We start from the raw sequence: 20,241 nt of genomic DNA, 5'->3' as shown, positions 1-20,241 counted from the left end.
TCCAAAAGTAAACAAACGGTTCAACAGAAAAAGCATTTGACATAGTACAATATCCATTCATGATAAAAACCCACAACAATGTAGACTGATTATGTTGAGTATTATAACTCAACATAATAAAGACAATGTATGAAAAACCGACAGCCAATGTCATCCTTAATAGGGAAAAAGAGAGCTTTTCCTCTACAGTCAAAACCAAAACAGGGATACCCACTTTCACCACTTTTATCAGACAACAAAAATTTTAAAAAGGTATCCATGGGGATCCCTGGTTTTAAAAAGGTATCCATGGCTCAGTGGTTTAGTGCCTGCTTTTGGCCCAGGGCGTGATCCTAGAGTCCTGCATGGAGCCTGCTTCTCCCTCTGCCTGTGTCTCTGCCTCTCTCTCTCAGTATCTCTCATGAATAAATAAATTTATTTTTTAAAAGGCATCCAAATCAGCAAGGAAGAAGTCTAACTTTCACTATTTTCAGATGACATAGTATATAAAGAAAACCTGAAAGACTCCACCAAAACAGTACTATAATGGATACACAGATTCACTGAAGTTGCAGGATACAAAACCAATGTACAGAAATCTGTTGAATTTCTGTACACTGATAATGAAAAGAAATTAAGGAATCTATCCCATGTACAGTTGTACCAAAACAATAAGATACCTAGGAATAAATCTTAACCAAAGAGGTAAAAGACCTGTACTCTGAAAACTATAGAACATTGGAAGAAAATTGAAGAGGACAAAGAAATGGAATGACATTCCATGCTCATGGATTGGAAAAAAAAAAATATTGGTAAAATGTCTGTACTACCCAAAGTAATCTACACATTCAGAACAATCCCTAACAAAATTCTACCATATTTTTTACAGAGCTGGAATAAACAATCCTAAAATGTGTATGGAACCACACACTGAACAGCCAAAGCAATCTTGAAAAAGAAAAGCAAAGTTGGAAGCATCACAACTCCAGACTTCAAATTATATTATAAAGCTGTAGTCATCAAGACAGAATGGTACTGGCACAAAAACAGACACTTAGATCAATGGAACAAAATAGAAAATTCAGAAATGGACCAACAACTATATGGTCAATCTCTGATAAAAGCAAAAAAAAATATATATCTAATGGGAAAATAGACAGTCTCTTCCATAAATGCTGGGAAAACTGGACAGCAACATGAATGAAACTGGACCACTATCTTATACTATACACTAAGTTCCAAAGAGATTGAAGACCTAAATGTGAGACCTGAAACAATAAAAATCCTAGACAGTAATTTTGACATCAGCTGTAGAAACTTCTTTCTAGATATGTCTCCTGAGGTGAGAGAAACAAAAGCAAAAATGAACCATTAGACTTCATCAAGATAAACAGCTTCAGCACAGTAAAGGAAACAATCAACAAACCTAATAAAGCAACCTTCCGAATGGGAGAAGATATTTGCAAATGACGCATCTGATAAAGACTTAGTATCCAAAATATATAAAGAACTCCTAAAATGTAACATCCAAAAATGAGTAATCCAATTAAAAAGTGAGCAGAAGACATGAACAGATACTTCTCCAAAGACGACAGCCAGGCTAACAGATGCATGAAGAAATACTCAACATCACTCATCATCAGGGACATACAAACCAAAAACTGTAATGAGATATCATCTCATACCTGTCAGAGTGGCTAAAATGAACAATTCAAGAGACAATAGGTATTGGCAAAGATGTGGAGAGAGGGGAACCTTCTTACTCTGTTGGTAGGAATGCAAACTAACTCAAGCACTCTGGAAAACAGTATGGAGGTTCCTCAAAAAGTTAAAAATAGAACTACCATATGATCCAGCAGTTGTACTACTAGGTATTTACCTAAAGAATACAAAAGTATTAACTGAAAGGAATACATGCTCCCTGATGTTTATAGCAGCATTATCAACAGTAGCCAATTCATGGAAGCAGCTCAACTGTCAATGGACTGATGAATGGATAAGGAAGATGTGGATATATGTGTATATATGTATATGTATGTATATATATTTATATTTATATACACACACAAATGGAATATTACTATTCCATTTGCAATGATGTGGTTGGAGGTAGAGGGTATTATTCTAAGCAAAATAAGTAAGAGAAAGACAAATGCATGTGACTTTACTCATGAATGGAACTTAAAAAACAAAGCAAGTGAGCAAGGGGAGAAAAAAGAAAAGGAGAGAAGAGGAGAAGAGATAGGCAAACCAAGGAACAGACTCTTAACTATAGAGAACAAACTGTTAGTTACCAGAGGAGAGGTTGGAGGGGAGATGGTTAAATAGATGAGGAGGATTAGGAGTATACTTGTGATAATGAGCTCCAGGTAGCATATGGAAGTGTAAAAAAAAAAAAAATCATCACTATATTGTATACCTGAGACCAATATTACACTGTGTTAACTGGAATTTAAATAAAAACTGAACGGGTGCTTGGGTGGCTCAGTCAGTTAAGCATCTGCCTCTTGATTTTGGCTCAGGTCATCATCTTCAGGTTGTGAGACAGAACCCCACATCGGGCTCCACACTGGGCATGCAGCCTGCTTAAGATTCTCCCTCTCCCTATTTCCCTCCACCCCTCCATGTGAGTGTGTGCTCTGTCTCTAAGAAAAAACGAAAGAAAGAAAGAAAAAAAAAAGAAAAACTTAAAAAAGGTAAAAGAAACTTTGCATTTGATCAGAATATAAGAAATTGGTATATAGAAGGAGAAGAATGGTGCAAATAGGCAGAGTTTAAAGAAACAAAAGCTGAGAACCTCCCAAACCTATGGAAGGACTTAAATATACATATTCAGGAAGCTGAGAGAAGACTCCATTACTTCAGTGCAAGAATACCTTTTCCAAGACACATCATATTGGAACTGTCAAAAATCAATGGTAAAGAATCTTAAAGACAACCAAGGGAAGGAAGTTACCTACAGAACAACCCCCCATTAGGCCATCAACAGATTTCTCAGCAGAAACTCTACAGGCCAGGAGAGAGCAGATGACACATAGATGGTATATTCAAAATGTTGAAAGATAAAAACTGCTAGCCAAGAATAACTGATCCGTAAGCTAGCTTTCAGATAGGAGAGAGAAATAAAGGCTTTCTCAAACTAAAAACATTGAGGGAGTTCACTACCAATAGACTCACAAAAACAAAAACAAAACAAAACAAAACAAAACACTAAAAGGAACAAGGTGGGATGAAAAGATATTAACCAGAGACAGGAGAACATAAAGTACATAACAGTCTGGTAAAGTTGAAGAACAGAATTAGAAAACTAAATCTGCTAGAATGTGTGTTAACCATTGAACTGTAGTATAAAAGTTAGAGAGTATTAACAATAATCATAGTGACTACAATTTGTTAAAGAATATAAAAGCATAAAGCATAAAAGAAGTAAACATCAAATATATACAAAAGAAGAGTCTAAGGGTAGAAACTCTATAGGCAAACTGAGATTATTATCAGCAGAATATGGACTATTTTATCTCTGGGAATGTTTGAGTAAAGTTCATAATAACTGCAAATAAAAAATCTGGAGTAGATGAAATAAAAAAGGGGAAGATAGAACATATCACTATGGAAAAGTATCAATTTACAAAGGTAGGCAGAAAGAGAAGGAAGAAAAACAACAACAACACTGGAGATACACAACAACCAGAGGCAAAGAATAAAAATGGCAGTTGTAAGTCCTTACATATCAATATATAATCACTCTAAGTATAAATGGATTGAATTCTCCAATCAAAAGGCATAGAATGGCTGGATAGATTGTCTTGTTTCTCTATTGTATGGTACCTACAGGAGACTCACTGTAGCTTTAAAGACACACATACACTCAAATTTTCAAAAGACAGAAGAATATATCTCATGCAAGTAGATACCAAAAGAATGTAGGTATAGCACTATTTAGACAAAACAGGCTCCAAGCCAAGAGAAAAAAAAAAAAGGCAATCATAAACATTAAATAATAAAAGTCAATACACCAAGAAGATATAACATTCATAAATGTATATACATCCATTATCAGAGCCCCTAAATGTATTAAGTAAATACTAATGGATCCGATGACAAAAATAGACAGCTATATAAAAACAATAAGGGAGTTCAACACCATACTGTCAGTAATGGCTACATCACCCAAACAGAAAACCAAAACCAAAACAAAAACCCAAGGAATTGTTAAAATTGAACCATATTTTAGAACAAATGGACTTGATAGATATAGCACATTCCATCCAACAGAACAATATACAGTTTCCTCAAGTACACATGGAACATTCTCCAGTATAGAACATAGAGTAGGACATAAAACAGTACTTATCAAAATTTAAGAGTGAAATCATACCAATTATCTTTTCTGACCACAATGGTATGAAATCAGAAATCAGTAGGAGAAAGGTAGAAAATCTACAAGTATGTTGAAACTAAACAAAGAGCTTATCAAGAACAAATGCATCAAAGAAATCAAAAGAGAAACTAGAAAGTTAACTCCAAACAAATGAAAATGGAAAAACAACTTATCAAATCCTATGGGATCCTGCAAAAGTAGTTCTGAGAAAAAAATTTATAGCAATAAATGGATACATTAAGAAATCAGATCTCAAACTAACCTAACATCTCAAACAACTAGAAAAAGACCAAATTAAGCCCAAAGTTGTCAAAAGGAAGGAAATAATTAAGATCAAAGAGGAAATAAATGAGACAGGAATCAGACAAATTGGAAAGATCAATGAAACTAAGGGTTGTTTTTTTTTATCTTTTTTTTTTTTTTTTAACAAAATCGACAAACCTTTAGCTAAGAAAACAAAGGCACAAGCTTGGAAATGGAAGATGTTATAACTGATACCACAGAAATACATAGAATCATAAAAGACTACTATGAATGATTGCATGCTAAAAGATTATATAATGTAGAAGACCTAATTTTTAGGAACACACAACCTACCAACACTGAAAAGCAGAAAAATCAGAAAAATCTTAACAAGCCAGTAATGAGTAAAGGGATTAAATCAGTTATGAAAAACCTTCCAAAACAGAAAATCCCAGGACCAGATGGCTTCACTTGGGAATTCTACCAAACATTTAAAAAAAATTCATCCCAATTCTTCTCAAACTTTGCAATGGAGGAAAAATGAACTGGAGAAAACATTCCCAATCTCCTTCTACAGAACCAGCATTAACCTGATGTCAAAGCCAGATATGGACACCACAAGAAAAGAGTATTACAGAACAATATTACTTAGGAAATATGTGAAAAAAAAATATTAGGAGACTGAAATGAAGAACACATTGAGAAGATTATACACCATTATCAAGTAGGATTTATCCCTTCAATTCAAGGATGATTCAACATATACAGATCAAAATGTAATATAATACATCACTGGGGTACCTGTGTGGCTCAGTTGCTTAAGTGTCTGCCCCATGGCTCAGGTCACAATCTCAGTGTCCTGGGATCCAGCCCTGCACTGGACTCTCTGCTCAGCAGAGAGTCTACTTTTCCCTCTCACTCTCCCTCTGTGCTCTTGCTCTCTTTCAAATAAATAAAATCTTTAAAAAAATAAATGTAATACATCACTTTAATAGAATAAATGTAATACATCACTTTAATAGAATAAGAGATAAACATCACATGGTCATTTCAATAAATGCTGAAAAAGCATTTGGAAAAGTATCACATCTTTTCACAGTATAAAACCTCAACAGGTTATGTATAGAAGAAACATACGTCAAAAGGATAAAGGCCATATATGACAAACTTACAGCTAACATTATATTCAATGTTGAAAAACAGAAAACTTTCCTTTTAAGAACAGGAAAAAAGACAAAATTGTCCACGCTCACCTCTCTCTTATTTGATACAGTACTGGAAGTCCTAGCTGGAACAATTATATAAGAAAAAAAATGATATTCAAATTGGAAAAGAAATAAAATTGGCACTATTTGCAGTTGATATTATTTTGCATATAGAAATTTTTAAAGATTCAACCAAAAAACTGTTGAAACTAATCAGCAACTTCAGCAAAGTTCCAAGATTTATAAAATAAATGTACAGAAATCAGTTATCAGTTGTTACTATACACTAATCATGAAGTATCTGAAAAAGAAAACTATCCCATGCACAATTGCACCAAAACAATAGAATATCTAGTAATAAATTTAACCAAGGAAGTAAAAGATCTGTATATTAAAAACTACAAAAGTTACTTGAAAAAAATTGATGTAGATACAACAAATGGAAAAAAAAAAAAACAACCTGTGTTCATGGATCTGAAGAATTTTGTTAAAATGTCCATGCTACCCAAAGTCTTCTACAGATTCAAAGTAATCTCTGTCAAAATTCAAATGGCATTCTTCACATTAATAGAGAAATGGAATCACCAAGTACCCAAATAGCTAAAACAATCCCAAGGAAGATGATGGAGGTATCACATTTCCTGATTTAAAACTATACTACAAAGCTATTGGGATAAAAACAGAATAATTTTTGGTATAAAAAGACACACAGACCAAAGAAACAGAATCAAGAGCCCAGAATAAAACCCTTATATATTCAGTCAACTAATACTTGACAAGAGAATAGGTGTTATTTACCTAATGGGGAAATGGTTTCTTCAAATGGTGTTGGAAAAACAATGTAGAACAATGAAACTAAACCGCTATTTTATATCACTCCAAAAAATTAACTCAAAATAGATCAAAGCCTTAAATATAAAACCTGAGGAAACTCTTAGAAGAAAATGTAGTCAAGAAGCTCTTTAACATTGGTTTTAGTAATGATGTTTTGCATAGGTCACCAAACACCAACAAAAAAATCAAATAGGACTACATCAAGCTTAAACGTCTGAATGGCAAAGGAAACAACAAAATGAAATGGCAACATAACAAACAGGAGAAAGTTTTTTGCCAACCATGTGTCAGACAGCAGGTTAATATCCAAGATACACAAAGAACACACTCAAACTGAGCATGAAATAGGCAGGGAAATAGACATTTTTCCAAAGACATCTAAATGGCCAACAGGTACGTTAAAAGATGCTCAACAAAATCATCAGGGAAATGCAACTCAGAACCACAGTGAAATAACACTATATGCCTATTAGGATGGCTATAATCAAGAAGACAAATAATGAGTATTGAGTAGGATATGCAGAAAAGGGAACCCTTGCACATTGTTGGTGGGAATGTAAATTTGTTCAAATGCTATGGAAAATGATATTAAAGTTTCTCAAAAATTAATCGATCTACTATAGGATATAGCAATCCCACAACTGGGTATATACCCAAAGGAAATGAAAATAGAATATCAAAGATAATATATATACTCCTGTGCCCAATGCAGCATATTTTGCAATAGCCAATATATGGAAACAACTTAAGGGCCCATCAACAGATGAATGGATAGAGAAGATGTGATATCTACAATAAATATATATCTCATATATAAAAAATGGAATATTATTTGGTCACAAGAATGGACATGTTACCATTTGTTACAATATGGATGGACCCTGAGAACATTACATTAAGGTAAGTCAGACGGAGAAAGGCATATACTGTAGGATATCACGTATATGTGGAATTTAAAGAAGTCAAACATGTAAAAACACAGAGTAGAACGGCGGTTACCAGGAGATGGAGGGTGGGGAGGGGTGGATAAGACAGACATTATTAAACTGTATAAATTTGCAATGAGCAGCATAAGTCCTAGAGATTTAATGCACAGTATAGCCAATATACACACCAATCTTGCATTATAACCAAACTTGCTAAGAGACTAGAACTTCATTATTCCAACCAGTTTAAATATATATATATACATATATAACTCTAATGTGATAGCGGTGCTAATTATCACTACAATCACTTCCATATAAAAATCAAATTAGTATGTTGTACACCTTAAATTTATACATTGTAAATCACACGTATTTCAATTGGAAAAAGGAAAAGCAATTTTTAGAAAATAAACCAATACATATTTAAAAACCAAAAGACAAAGATTAAAGTCAATCAGCTTGGCTTCCCTAAGATGGGTCCACTACTTGCTTCTGAAATGTTTAACATTTCTCTGACCCGACTGCTGAAGACAATTTTATAACCCAGGAAGCAGAGCAATATCACCAATAAAAAAGTCATTAAACTTTAAGTTAAATTCAGGGGCAGCCCATGTGGCTCAGCGGTTTGGCGCCGCCTTCAGTCCAGGGCCTGATCCTGGAGACCCGGGACCGAGTCCCACGTCGGGCTCCCTGCATGGAGCCTACTTCTCCCTCTGCCTGTGTCTCTGCCTCTCTCTCTCTCTCAATGTGTCTCTCATGAATAAATAAATAAAAAATCTTAAAAAAAAATCATATAATGATAGGGGCATATTTTAAAGAACAGCCAATCCATTGGCAATGCAGACAAATTGTCATTTACCTGACTTCTGTAATAGAACTGAATTCAACTTACCATTATTATTATTGAGAAAGCTTATTAGAACATAAGGCTTTGATGACAGAGACCAAAAGATTTTTTCCTCCCACAGTTTGCCAGTCAGACATGAATTCTTTCATGTACTCTGTAAAATTCCTAACTTTTTAAGTCTTAAAACAAACCACAGAGTATGAAATTCATAAGTTCCATTGTAATCATTAGTCTCAGCACCACCCCCATCAACATTTACCCTGACTGTATTTAATCTCATTCTTTTCCCCATTAACCCATATCTTTTGAATTCTCCCAAGGTTCAAAAAAGACAACCTTCTCCCTGCTTAACAGCTCACAAAATTCTCCCAGATTGCCCTTTTTTCCCCCTACAGTTTTATTTTATTATTGATTTGGGTATACTTATATATTGCATTGTTAAAACATTTTAAATCAGCTTTTTCATTGGTATTTTGTCAGCTAACTTAGAAGGAATTCAAGGCCTGATGCTTTGTATATGTATGATCAGAGCACAAAAAAAAAAATCACAAAATATATTTTGTATTAAATATGGCTTGTCCAGTGCAGCACAGTAACTGCACTTATCCACAGTTAACCAAACGGCCAAAGATGCAGTATGGAATGAGGTGAGTCAAAGATCCAAAACAATCACATTCCAAATAACCAATCACATTCCAAATAATCACTGAAATGTGTATATGTGCATTCCAAATGCTTATACTTTATGAAAGGTAGTGTGTTATTAACAAAGGAGAACTGAAAGAATTATGAAAGAACAAAGCTACTAATTCCAGATCTTCTACACTACCACCTAGGCTATGTGTATGTTCCCAGGTTACTCCTCATCCATCTCCTTACCAGAGCTGCTGCAGTGGGAGGGGTCAACAGGTCTTCCATTTTTATCAGAGCAAGCTATTGCTCGAAAGCGCACGCCTTTTCCACATTCTTTGCCATCTCCTTGTATCCGAAATCCTCGTTGAGGCTCCCTTCTGCCTTCTGGAAGAATGCAATCTGACCAGTTTCCATAAGGCTGAGATATAAATACATCACAAGGGCACAGTTCTGTTTCTATGAGAGGGTACAGGTCAGAGTCCTGACACTTCTCCTTCTTCCTGCTTTTCCCTGTTCCAAAAAGAAACATTGATATATTAATTTCACGTTTGTTTTGTTAAAAGTCATTGTCTTTACTAGCTCTTCAAATATTAAATGCTAAATAAAATATAAGGTTCGCCTTCCTTTCTCCACTTTTTTGCCCTGAAAATAAATCCTAGGACAATGGAAGCAACTCTCAAATCAATGGTGAAATTCAAGTTAATTTGAAAAAAAATTAAAAATTGTTTTATATTGGAGAGTGGCAAAAATGAAACTAAAAAGATGTTTGCTTCAGTGACTCAACAGCTAGAAAATTATTGTTAGTTTATTTAGTATGATTTTCCCTATAACTTGTTGGTAAGAACAGATGGATTACCTTGTCTCCATTTTCCTTTGAATTAATGGTTTCCAGGGAAACCAACCTAACGGCAAATATTAACATCCTCTTTTTGAGGTACATTTTTGAAAACAGTTCATGTATTCAAAGAACAAAATTCTATCCTTCCATACAATGGCCCTGGAGTGAGGCTAGGTGTCACTCGGGACGTGGCAAAGTACAACTTATTTTGGTCCTTGCCATGAGGCAGCTCACAAATGCTGACATAATACAGTGAAATAAACACTCAAATACTGTTGGGTAATTTAATCTGAAAAAAGTTATGGCTTCCACTTTGAGAGATCTTTTTAACTTACATGTTCTAGAATATGACTTTACCTTAACCAATTGACTTTGATGGACCTTTCAGCTATGATCCTGTCTTTGAGTAATGAGAATGCAGAATCATTTTCCACTGCTCTGAGTATTTGATAATTATGTTTAATGGGATTTCAAGTCAGCCTGTAGCTTGATTCAACTTTTCTGCTAACACACTTCCACTAGATTCCTAAAAGTTTTCTAATAGATCTAATTATATTTTGTTTCCTCATTAATAAGTCAGCAGCTGGAGTGTTGGCTGCATATAAAAAAAAAATGAAACAGGTTGCTTTATTAGTCTTACTCCCAGTGTTTATAGGTGTTTTAGAAATGTTTGATTTCAGCTGATGTAATGGGATATTATCTCACTGTCAAATAATTTATACATAATTTTGCAGTTGCTGCCCGGATGATTGGTTCTGTGGTCTAACATGTTTGCTTATGGCCACAATAAATAAGGATTCCTGCAGGACCTGAAATGGTTAGCCATGCCACTATCTCTCTGGGAGGATGTATTGACTTGCCTCTACCATAAGGGGCACTTCATGAAAAAAAAGTTTGAGGGGGGCAGCCTCTATCATGGCTATGAGAATGTACTGGTTGAGAAATCAATGTGTGGTGTCTGGTTTCTTCCTACCAGCATTTAACATACCCAAGTCTCTGGTAGTTCTTAAATGTCTGTGAAGAACTATTGTCTCCATCTCTTCAATTTCTATCTGTTTTCAATTCACCTCAGCCTGGATTCAGAGTCCACCTATTCTTTGAAACTACTTAGTACTGACAAAGTAATAAAACAAAGGAAGCCGTGGAATATCTTTATACCTTATCCTTCAGACTCAAAGATTGTTCAGAATGTTGACCACACCGTCATTGTTGAAATAGCCTTCCTAAATTCCATCATACCTTACCTTCTTGTCCCTCACCCCCAACATTTCTCTGGGAACAGCTCATCTGTTTGTTTGATTATTTCTCCTCTGTACATCTCTTAACTAATGGACTTTCTCAGGGCACTGCCCTAGGTTCTCTTCTTTTCTGATCCATTATCTTCACTCACAGAAAATTTTTAAAACCTTCTCTATCTCTTGATTCCTAATTATTATCCCCATTCTAGAAATTTCTTGCTCTAGCTTCGAGCCACAGACTGGAACTTCAAAGGCCAATCAAACTCAGCCTGGCAAAATCCATACTCAAGCTCTTCACAGGATGACCTTCCTTTCTCCATCTTCATTTCCCAATTATTCCAATATGACCAAGTGTAAAATCTCAAATGTCACACTTAAACTCTGTTGTACTACCTGTATCTGTTTAACGACAAAGATCTATCATTTCAAATGTCTAAGTACTTCTTGAAGCAGTCCTTGTTTCCATTCTGACCAATACCACCCATATTTAGCCCATCTCCAGATTTCCAGCTTAAATCCTCACAACAGCTTCTTCGGGTATCATATTGCCATTGTGCCTCATATTCCCTTTGATCTTCTCCCCACACTGCAGCTAGAACTAGCTGACAAAAGACAGAAGTCTGATTACATCATTCATCTACTTAAAACTCTTCAGAAGTCTAAACTCCTTGTTATGATCGTCAAGACTCCATAGTATGAGTTCACTAGCATGTGCCCTTGCCTATGTTGTGCCATTCTGCCTCTGGCAAGTTACCAGCTAGATATACTGAACATCTTTCAGATCCTGGAAATTAGTCATTGGTTTCTGGCCTTTGCATTTCTCACACCAGAAATATTCTTAAGTTCCAAACTCCCTCAATAGTCTAGTTAATGCCTACTCATCCTTCAGGTCCAAACTAATGCATTGCCCCTACCAGAAAGTCATACAGAGACTCTTCACCTCAGGTACAGAAAAGGTACTCTTCTGTACTTTCATTATTCTGCCTATCACAAACTATGCCTTTCCAAGGATGTTCACATCTCAGTTCTTGGAACCTATAATCATGCTACCTTAGATGGAAAAACAGATTTTGTAGACGTGACTAAGATTATGGATCTTAAAATGAGATTATTCTGGATTATACAGGTGTTTTCAACCTAATCATGTAGTCAGGAAAGGCTTTTCTAATTTTAAGACCAAGTCAAAGGAGAATAATCAGAGAGACTCAGTGTTACTGAATTTCAAGATGGAAGAAGAGAGTCATGAGGCAAGGAAAGTGGATAGCCTCTAGATGCTCTAGGGTGGGCGGGGGTGGGGGAAGGAAATACATTTTCCCCTAGAGCCTCCAGCAAGGCATGTAGTTCCACCAACATCTTATTTTCCATCTCGTGAAACTGGTGTTTGCTTTAGATATACACAACCATGAGATCATAAATTTGTGTTGGTTTTAAGCCACTAAATTGGTGTTACACCAGTAATAAGAAACTAATGTAGCACTAATATAACAGCTATTGTCACAAGTTCTGTACTAGGTTAAAATTATAATAAAATCTCTGTCTCTCTCCCATTATACTGTAAGAGATGTTCCCTCCCTTAAGTCAGAGGGAAATTTGTGACTATTCCCAAACATAAACCTACAAGTACATGTTAAATATTATTTATTTAGTTATTTTGTACGTTAACAACCTGAACAAATCTACTTAATAGATTTTTTCAGCACTGTATAAACGACTGCTAAAACTACCATCCAATCTCAAACCTGTGATGATCTAGTTGAAGTACAGCACCCAGGATATCCAGCTATTGAATTAAAGCCTCTTGTTAAAAATAGAAAAAAGAAAACATTCTAGATGGTCCCCTATTCCATAGAGTGGCTGGTATTTTTGTCTGTATGCTTCTCTATGTGTGTCTGTGTTGTTAAAGAGAGTCATGCTGTTTTACAGTCTAAGTCCATGCCTTTTATTGCCATTCATGTTAGAGATTACTTAAATTTACCACCAAATTACATGGGAGAGACCAAAATACAAGCATAGTACTGCAACAATAAACATAAGTCTTAAGAAGTGAAAAATTTCAATTCTTTACTGTACTGCACAATGATATAGTACTGTGGATTTTTGTTTGTTTGCTTTTGCTACAACTCATTTGTTTCAGAAGACTGACCAGTTGTTTTGGTGTTTCCAATATATGAAGAGACAAAAAGATTAATTACCCAGCAGAAAACGTAACCAATAATAATTTAGAAAAATTCTAAATAGTATTTTGGTATGGTAATTCTTGGGATAGAGTTTGCAGAAAAGTGTACAAGGGTTCTTCAATATTTACACAAAAATTATATTTTAAAACAAACCAAATTAATTAGTTTTGACAATTCATAGCAAAATGTACTAGTTAAATAAATATTCTAGATTTTTTCACTATCCCTATTCTCAATTTGCAGGTATAAAATACCATTAATAAACTCTCAAGAAAAGAAAACTGGCCACTAATTAAAAATGTCCTGGGATCCCTGGGTGGCGCAGCGGTTTGGCGCCTGCCTTTGGCCCAGGGCGCGATCCTGGAGATCCGGGATCGAATCCCACGTCGGGCTCCCGGTGCATGGAGCTTGCTTCTCCCTCTGCCTATGTCTCTGCCTTTCTCTCTCTCACTGTGTGCCTATCATGAATAAATAAAAATTAAAAAAAAAAATGTCCTTTGCTTCTAAGAGAAATTTTCATCTCAAAGGTAAAGAGAATTGCCAGGATGATGGCTTCCAAAGCCTTCTGCATGAACCTGCACACTAAGTTTTATTGTTACACCTGAACTTGAAATTACTCCTAACACACTCTACCCCATTATATTCCCTGTAAGAGTTTCTTTCATCTTAGAAACACAAGCAATGTTGCACAAAGTTATATATGCACAGATTTTTGTAGAAGAGAGCAAAGAGTACAGCATTTTTTTATTTGATTATGTATTTTACTTATGCTCATAAATGGGCTTCTGATTTGTGTGCAGAAACCCTGTTAAAGGCTCTCATCGATTAAGTAAATCCATTAGAGTGAGTTAAATTTAAAACATAATCTTGTAAGCCATACATTCAAACAAAGGGAATTTGAAACCAAGAGAATTAGCATTTGAACTGCTTATAAGAACAAATGGTCTTCTGTGCTTAATTCTTCAATGTCAACAACTATTTTATTATCCCAATGATTATTTTGGCATTTTTCCTTTGGGTCTTCATTACCTAAATTAAGTTTTCTGCATATTCAAATACATCTAAAAGAAATTCTGGGATATTTATCTAGATAAGTAGTATAATACACTACACTGCATCAATTATTTGTATATTACAAGCAAAAGTGGCTCCAGCACCTTGATTAAACTATTAATTGCTTTAATTTCCATTAAATTGCATGGATGTAAACAGAACCAAAATAATAGACCACAAAAGTCAAATTACATATGTGAGTTCTGCTTTTATCTTACACTACTAAAAATTTAAAAGGTCAAATTGCTTGTAGAGTAATGGCAAAAGAGAATGATACAGGTTAGAGATGCCTTTGATGTGTTTTACACATCAGTCACTGTTTTCAACCCTGCTGAGATCCACTCATGACGAAATAGCAGAAATTTGCCATTAACTACTCCAAGGTAGTAGGGCTATGTTGCCATTCACCACTCTAAAGATTATAAAGTCATATAGCGAGGAACTTCATAGCTATTGAATGGTTCACATCACTCATTTCACAAGTATTAACCAAGTACATTGTGTGTGTCAGGTGTAGGCCAGAAGAGACACAACGTCAGGGAGGGGTTGGGAAAGGGAGAGGCCCAACACAATTTCTAGTCTTGCTTCCAAGAGTAAGTGGAAGTACTTACTTCCAGGAGTACACCCCTGGTCTGAAAGGCATACCCTACCTGTGAGCTGTCGCCGTCGACTTCGGGATGTTTCACAGTTTGCGGAGCAGGGTGTAAACCTGGACCAAACCGTGAAGGTGCAGTCATCTCGACAGGGTACTGCGCATTCTTGTACAAGGGGAGGCATGCCATTGGTCTGCTTGAGGCATTCCATCACTTCCGCTGACTGGTTATCATCAGAGATACAGGAGACCACTTTTAAAAAAAACATGGATTCTTTTGTTATTATTTTGATTAAATCAGTCCACTGCTTGCTGTTCAACAAAATAGCAATCCCCCAATGTTTGAAAATTTGGTTATCACTGTGATTATAAAAGGCGTTCAACACAGCGAACCTTATTCCTCTCTGGAAATTAAACGTTTATCGTCACCAGTGGCGGTATTTGAAGATTTAATTGGTTTCATTATTAATCCAATTTGGTTGCATTGACAGCAACCAAAATAACTTCCAGTAATTTATTGTACATGAGCTTATGAGTATCTGATCTCTAGGGAAGATCTAAAAGTAGGAAAAAAACGTGCAAGAGTAAAATAGGAGGACAAAAAGGGGACAAAATCATGGATATCATGCGGATTCTTCCTAGATTTTAATTTGCTTTGCTTGTTTGAATGCACTTCTAGAAATAGGACCATTTTCACTCAACAATCAGTATTTTAAAAAATTTCTATTGTTTATTAGTAAACTTTTTTTTCCCTTATTAACACTGCAGGATTAGGAATTTTAAATATTTTTCAAGTATAGGCATAACCTACCCAGATAACTCCCATTATATGTATTCTATTAATTGCAGATAATTCTTCAAAATTTCACTCACAAACTTTTTCAAGTAGAAGGTCTCTAGTCATATCATAAAATAATCAGTAGTCTTAAGGTAAAGAATTTATGAAATTTTGCTTATTTCTTTATTTGATTCTTTGGGCTAATGATATTTTATTCACTTATAAATGGTATTTTTATGCATCTTTTATTCATCCTAATTAAAGACAATGTAGGGGTGTGTCTTTATGTTCTCTCGAGCAGTATTTCTCAACGATGGCACTATTGACACTTCAGGTTGGATACTTTGAGTAGGTATTTCTTGTGCACTGTAAGATTTTTTTTAATATTTTATTTATTCATGAGAGAAAGAGAGAGAGGCAGAGACACAAGCAGAGGGAGAAGCAGGCTCCCTGTGAAGAGCCTGATGTGGGATTTGATCCCAGGACCCCAGGATAACGACCAGAGCCAAAGGCAGATGCTCAACCACTGAGCTACCCAGGTGCCCCATGTGCACTGTAAGATATTTAGCAGCATCTCTGGCCTCTACTGACTAGATGCCAGCAGCGCACACACGTTCCCAGTTATGAAAACCAAAAGCTACAGACATTGTCAAATGTTGCCTCGGGTGAAAACTACTTTCTAAACTGATTCCTAATCATGGAGATAGAGGAGAATACATAGATTCTATGGCATGACTTCAGACCTACTTCAACATCTCCAGGATAGAATTCTAGGAATCTTTTTATTTTTAAGTGTCCCAGAGGGTTCTGATCCAGCCTGTCTACTGACAACCCACATTTGGTATGGTACATTTTTTAAAAAAGATATTCATTTGAGAGAGAGAAAAAGAGAGCAAGTGAGCAAGCACTCATGCCAGGAGAGGGAACACGAGCTGGGGGAGGGACAGAAGGAGAGGCAGGCTCCCCACTGAGCAAAGAGCCTGATGTGAGGCTCAATCCCAGGACCTCAGGATCATGACCTGAGCCGAAGGCAGCTGCTTAACAGACTGAGTCACCTGGTATGGTGCATGTCAATGGATATTTGCTGAATTTTTTATCCTACAGAAATCATTTAGGATCATTTTTATGACAATTCTAAAATCAACCAAGTTACAAGCAATAAACATACCACAGTTTAGGATCAACATTGTTAAGAATGCTTTATATGAAAACTTCTACAATGCAGGGTAACTATATAGAGGGGATTAATTTAATTGCCCATTCTTCTTATATTCTGAACTCCTTTCATTATTCTGAGTACAGAGAACAATTCAATCTGATTTTTTTTTAATAACTGAAAGTCAAATCCATTGAATGTTTTAGGATTAAGGAATTAGCTAAGATAACAATGGATGCATACACAATACTTCCCAATTTGTACATCTGCTCTATGGAAAGTGGGTTTATTCATTGATTTTGAACAATTTTTGCTTTTGTTTTTAATCTACATCCTAGGAATAAATCCATTGCACATCAGGCCAGCATCACCTGTGTTTGTTTGGTTGAGAATACCACAGCCATTCATGAATATACCAACATACCTTACGTAGGCTGCAAACAAATATTATTTGAATTACATGTTTAGATAACCCATCTGGAGTCAATTTAGGGGACTTTTATCTTGCCAAGCTATTTCTCCCCCCAAAAGGACACTGATTAACATGAAGAGGAATTTTAAGCATTTTTAAAAAGCTTTGCTATTTGAAATATGAACACTCCAATGAATTTTTTAAAAATAATTTTTCATATGAGTTCATAATTTGACAAGTATGATAAACATTCAAAGATACTTTGAAATTCTACAAACTAAATTCGCAAACACTGGATTTATGAATGCTCATATTGAGCTATTTTGTATTAATGAAAGAAAGCATTAAAAATAAAGAATAGCTTTAAATTTTTTTTTAAATTTTTTAATTTTTATTTATTTATGATAGTCACAGAGAGAGAGAGAGAGAGAGAGAGGCAGAGACATAGGCAGAGGGAGAAGCAGGCTCCATGCACCGGGAGCCTGATGTGGGATTCAATCCTGGGTCTCCAGGATCGCGCCCTGGGCCAAAGGCAGGCGCCAAACCGCTGCGCCACCCAGGGATCCCAAGAATAGCTTTAGTATATGATGCATTTCAGAGACATTCTTATCAAATGGTATGAATGCAAATTCCAACTCCAAAAATCAGGAGTTACATGAATGGAGTTATTTAATATTTATGCTAAATATTGTCTCCTAATCTTTAAAATGATTATAATAAGAACACTCATAAAAAAGAGTTGTGAGAAGTCTTAAAACAGTATCTCTTATACACTGAGGGTTCAATAAATGCTGTCAATTATTATCCTTTGGAATTTTTAATTTATCTTTTAAAGCAAGCAGGCAGATAGTTCTCCTTGCATGTATACATGTACACATTGTCACTCTCTGTGGCTTATGTCTTACTTGGCCATCCTCAGAATCTGAGGGATAAAGGAAAGAAGAAAATCATAGTTGAAACTCACAGGGTTCTGGCATTGTACTTAAAATGACCATTAGTCAAACTATGTCAAATACACCCTAAAAACTTTCACTACATTAATAGGGCTAGGTAGAATGAATCAGATCCATTGCTCGTATACAAACTGATGTATCAGAGTTGTCTAATGGAGATGTTAGAGATCTCTAGGGGCCAAAGAAAACATTCACAGTTGTAGCATGAAGTTTCACAACATCCACATTTAATCACAAGACCATTGCTCTGTGTCATTACTGATGGTCTATTAACTCAATGGTGAGTGGCAACTGACACACTGCATATCATACAATCATGTGCTTAGGTCAAGCATTATGATTTTCAGATTTCTCCAAGTTCAAGATTCTAATTTTTTTTTCAAGTGTGGAAAAAAAAAAAAAAAGACAACACCAGACACAAAAACATAAATGAAAGGCACTTGGGTGGCTCAGTCGGTTGACTCTTGGTTATATAGTGTTGGGGTTGTAAGATTGAGCCCCCTGCCACATTCCCACTGGATGGGAAGTCTGCTTGGAATTCTCTTTCCCTCTCTCCCTTTCTCCCTCTCCCCACATTGCAAGCCTGAACATGCACATATTCTCTTTCTCCCTCTCAAATGAAATCTTATTTTTTTTTTCCCTTGGGAATGTTCTAGTATAAATAAATCATTTAATAAACATTTATTGGATGATTGGATATTGAACTGTACTAGTGGGTAGGAAATTACAGAAGAAAAACTGTAAGCACAAAGTCTGCAGGAATGGAAAACCAGAAAATAAGAAAAGATATTTGGAGTAAATGAGAATAACTAGTAGCTAGTGGCACAATCTAATTCAGAGTCTACTTCCATTAAGCAGCTCACAGGGAAAGGATATTTTTAAAAAAATGTATTATTTTAGATCTACAGTGTATTTCTTAACCAGTAAAGGTGTGTGGACTCCTTAAGTCAGAGAACTTATTTTGAGAAAACAGAGTGGCAGAGTATACTGATAAAATTATAAGCCCTGGTGTCACATAGGACTAAGGGTGGTCCTTCATTTTTTATTTTTTTGTTACCTGGGCAATTTATGTGAAAAGACTCAATTAACTCATCCACACAATAAGAATAATACCTCATCTTATAATAAATTGATGCAGATGAAGTACTTAGCACAATACTAAGCACTTAGTACATATGCCCAGAAAGTGACCTTTTTTCTTTTTCTTTTTTTTTTTTTTCCTTTTTCTTAAGAGAGAGAGTGCAAGCACACAAGCACATGTGCAAAAGGGGAGGGCCAGAGGGAGAGGATTACAAGCACATCTGTGCTGAGTGGGGAGCCCAAAGTGTGGCTCCATCTCACCACTTTGAGATCATGGCCTGAGCTGAAACCAAGAGTCAGACTCTTAACCAGCTGAGCCACCCAGGCATCACATGGAGAGTGACTTATTATTATAATAAAGCCCTCTCTAAAGAGGGGGCGCCTGAGTGGCTCAGTGGCTGAGCATCTGCCTTGGCTCAGGTCAGAATCCCAGGGTCCTGGGATCGAGTTCTCATCAGGCTCCCTGGAGAGAATCTGCTTCTCTCTCAGCCTATATCTCTCCCTCTCTTTGTGTGTCTCTCATGAATAAATAAAAATCTTTAAAAAAATCTACTAGAAATGAAAACATAACAAGCATCATGAAAGAAGAATCCAACATCATTTGACTTGGTTCAGGAAGAATTTTCCAAATCCCATCGATAGTCTTGGCCCCTAAGAACTGGAGCCTCCCTTCATTTATAATATCAAAGTCAGTAGCCTATTCCAAAAACTGCACAGCATTCCCCAAGCTATTGTCTGTTCTAGTTCCAAGTGATACTCTGTGCATTCCACTTATTATTTATAAAAATGGGGCTTATAAGCTACTATATGAGATCAGAACTCCCGAGAAAGTCAGAAACTGAAATCCAAGGCCTGTTGGGAATTCTTTCCAGAAGAACCAAGCTCAAAATCCTGAACTCTTGAGAGTTTCATG

At 35.7% G+C, this 20,241-nt stretch overlaps 1 protein-coding gene across 1 annotated transcript in view; it reads right to left on the bottom strand.

Moving 5' to 3' along the window:
• The window catches only part of THSD7B (thrombospondin type 1 domain containing 7B), a 726,789-nt gene that overhangs the window by 218,683 nt on the left and 487,865 nt on the right, over window positions 1-20,241 (bottom strand). Inside the window, exons 12-13 of the mRNA XM_077861538.1 lie at window positions 15,008-15,202; window positions 9,298-9,561 (exon numbers count right to left, since the gene is read on the bottom strand). Of these exons, the coding sequence (XP_077717664.1) occupies window positions 9,298-9,561; window positions 15,008-15,202 (459 nt within the window). The remainder of the gene's footprint in view (window positions 1-9,297; window positions 9,562-15,007; window positions 15,203-20,241) is intronic.

The sequence above is a fragment of the Canis aureus genome, chromosome 20 (assembly GCF_053574225.1).
Source record: "Canis aureus isolate CA01 chromosome 20, VMU_Caureus_v.1.0, whole genome shotgun sequence".
Classification (NCBI taxonomy): Eukaryota; Metazoa; Chordata; class Mammalia; order Carnivora; family Canidae; genus Canis; species Canis aureus.
This window is presented reverse-complemented; position numbering and strand designations above follow the sequence as displayed.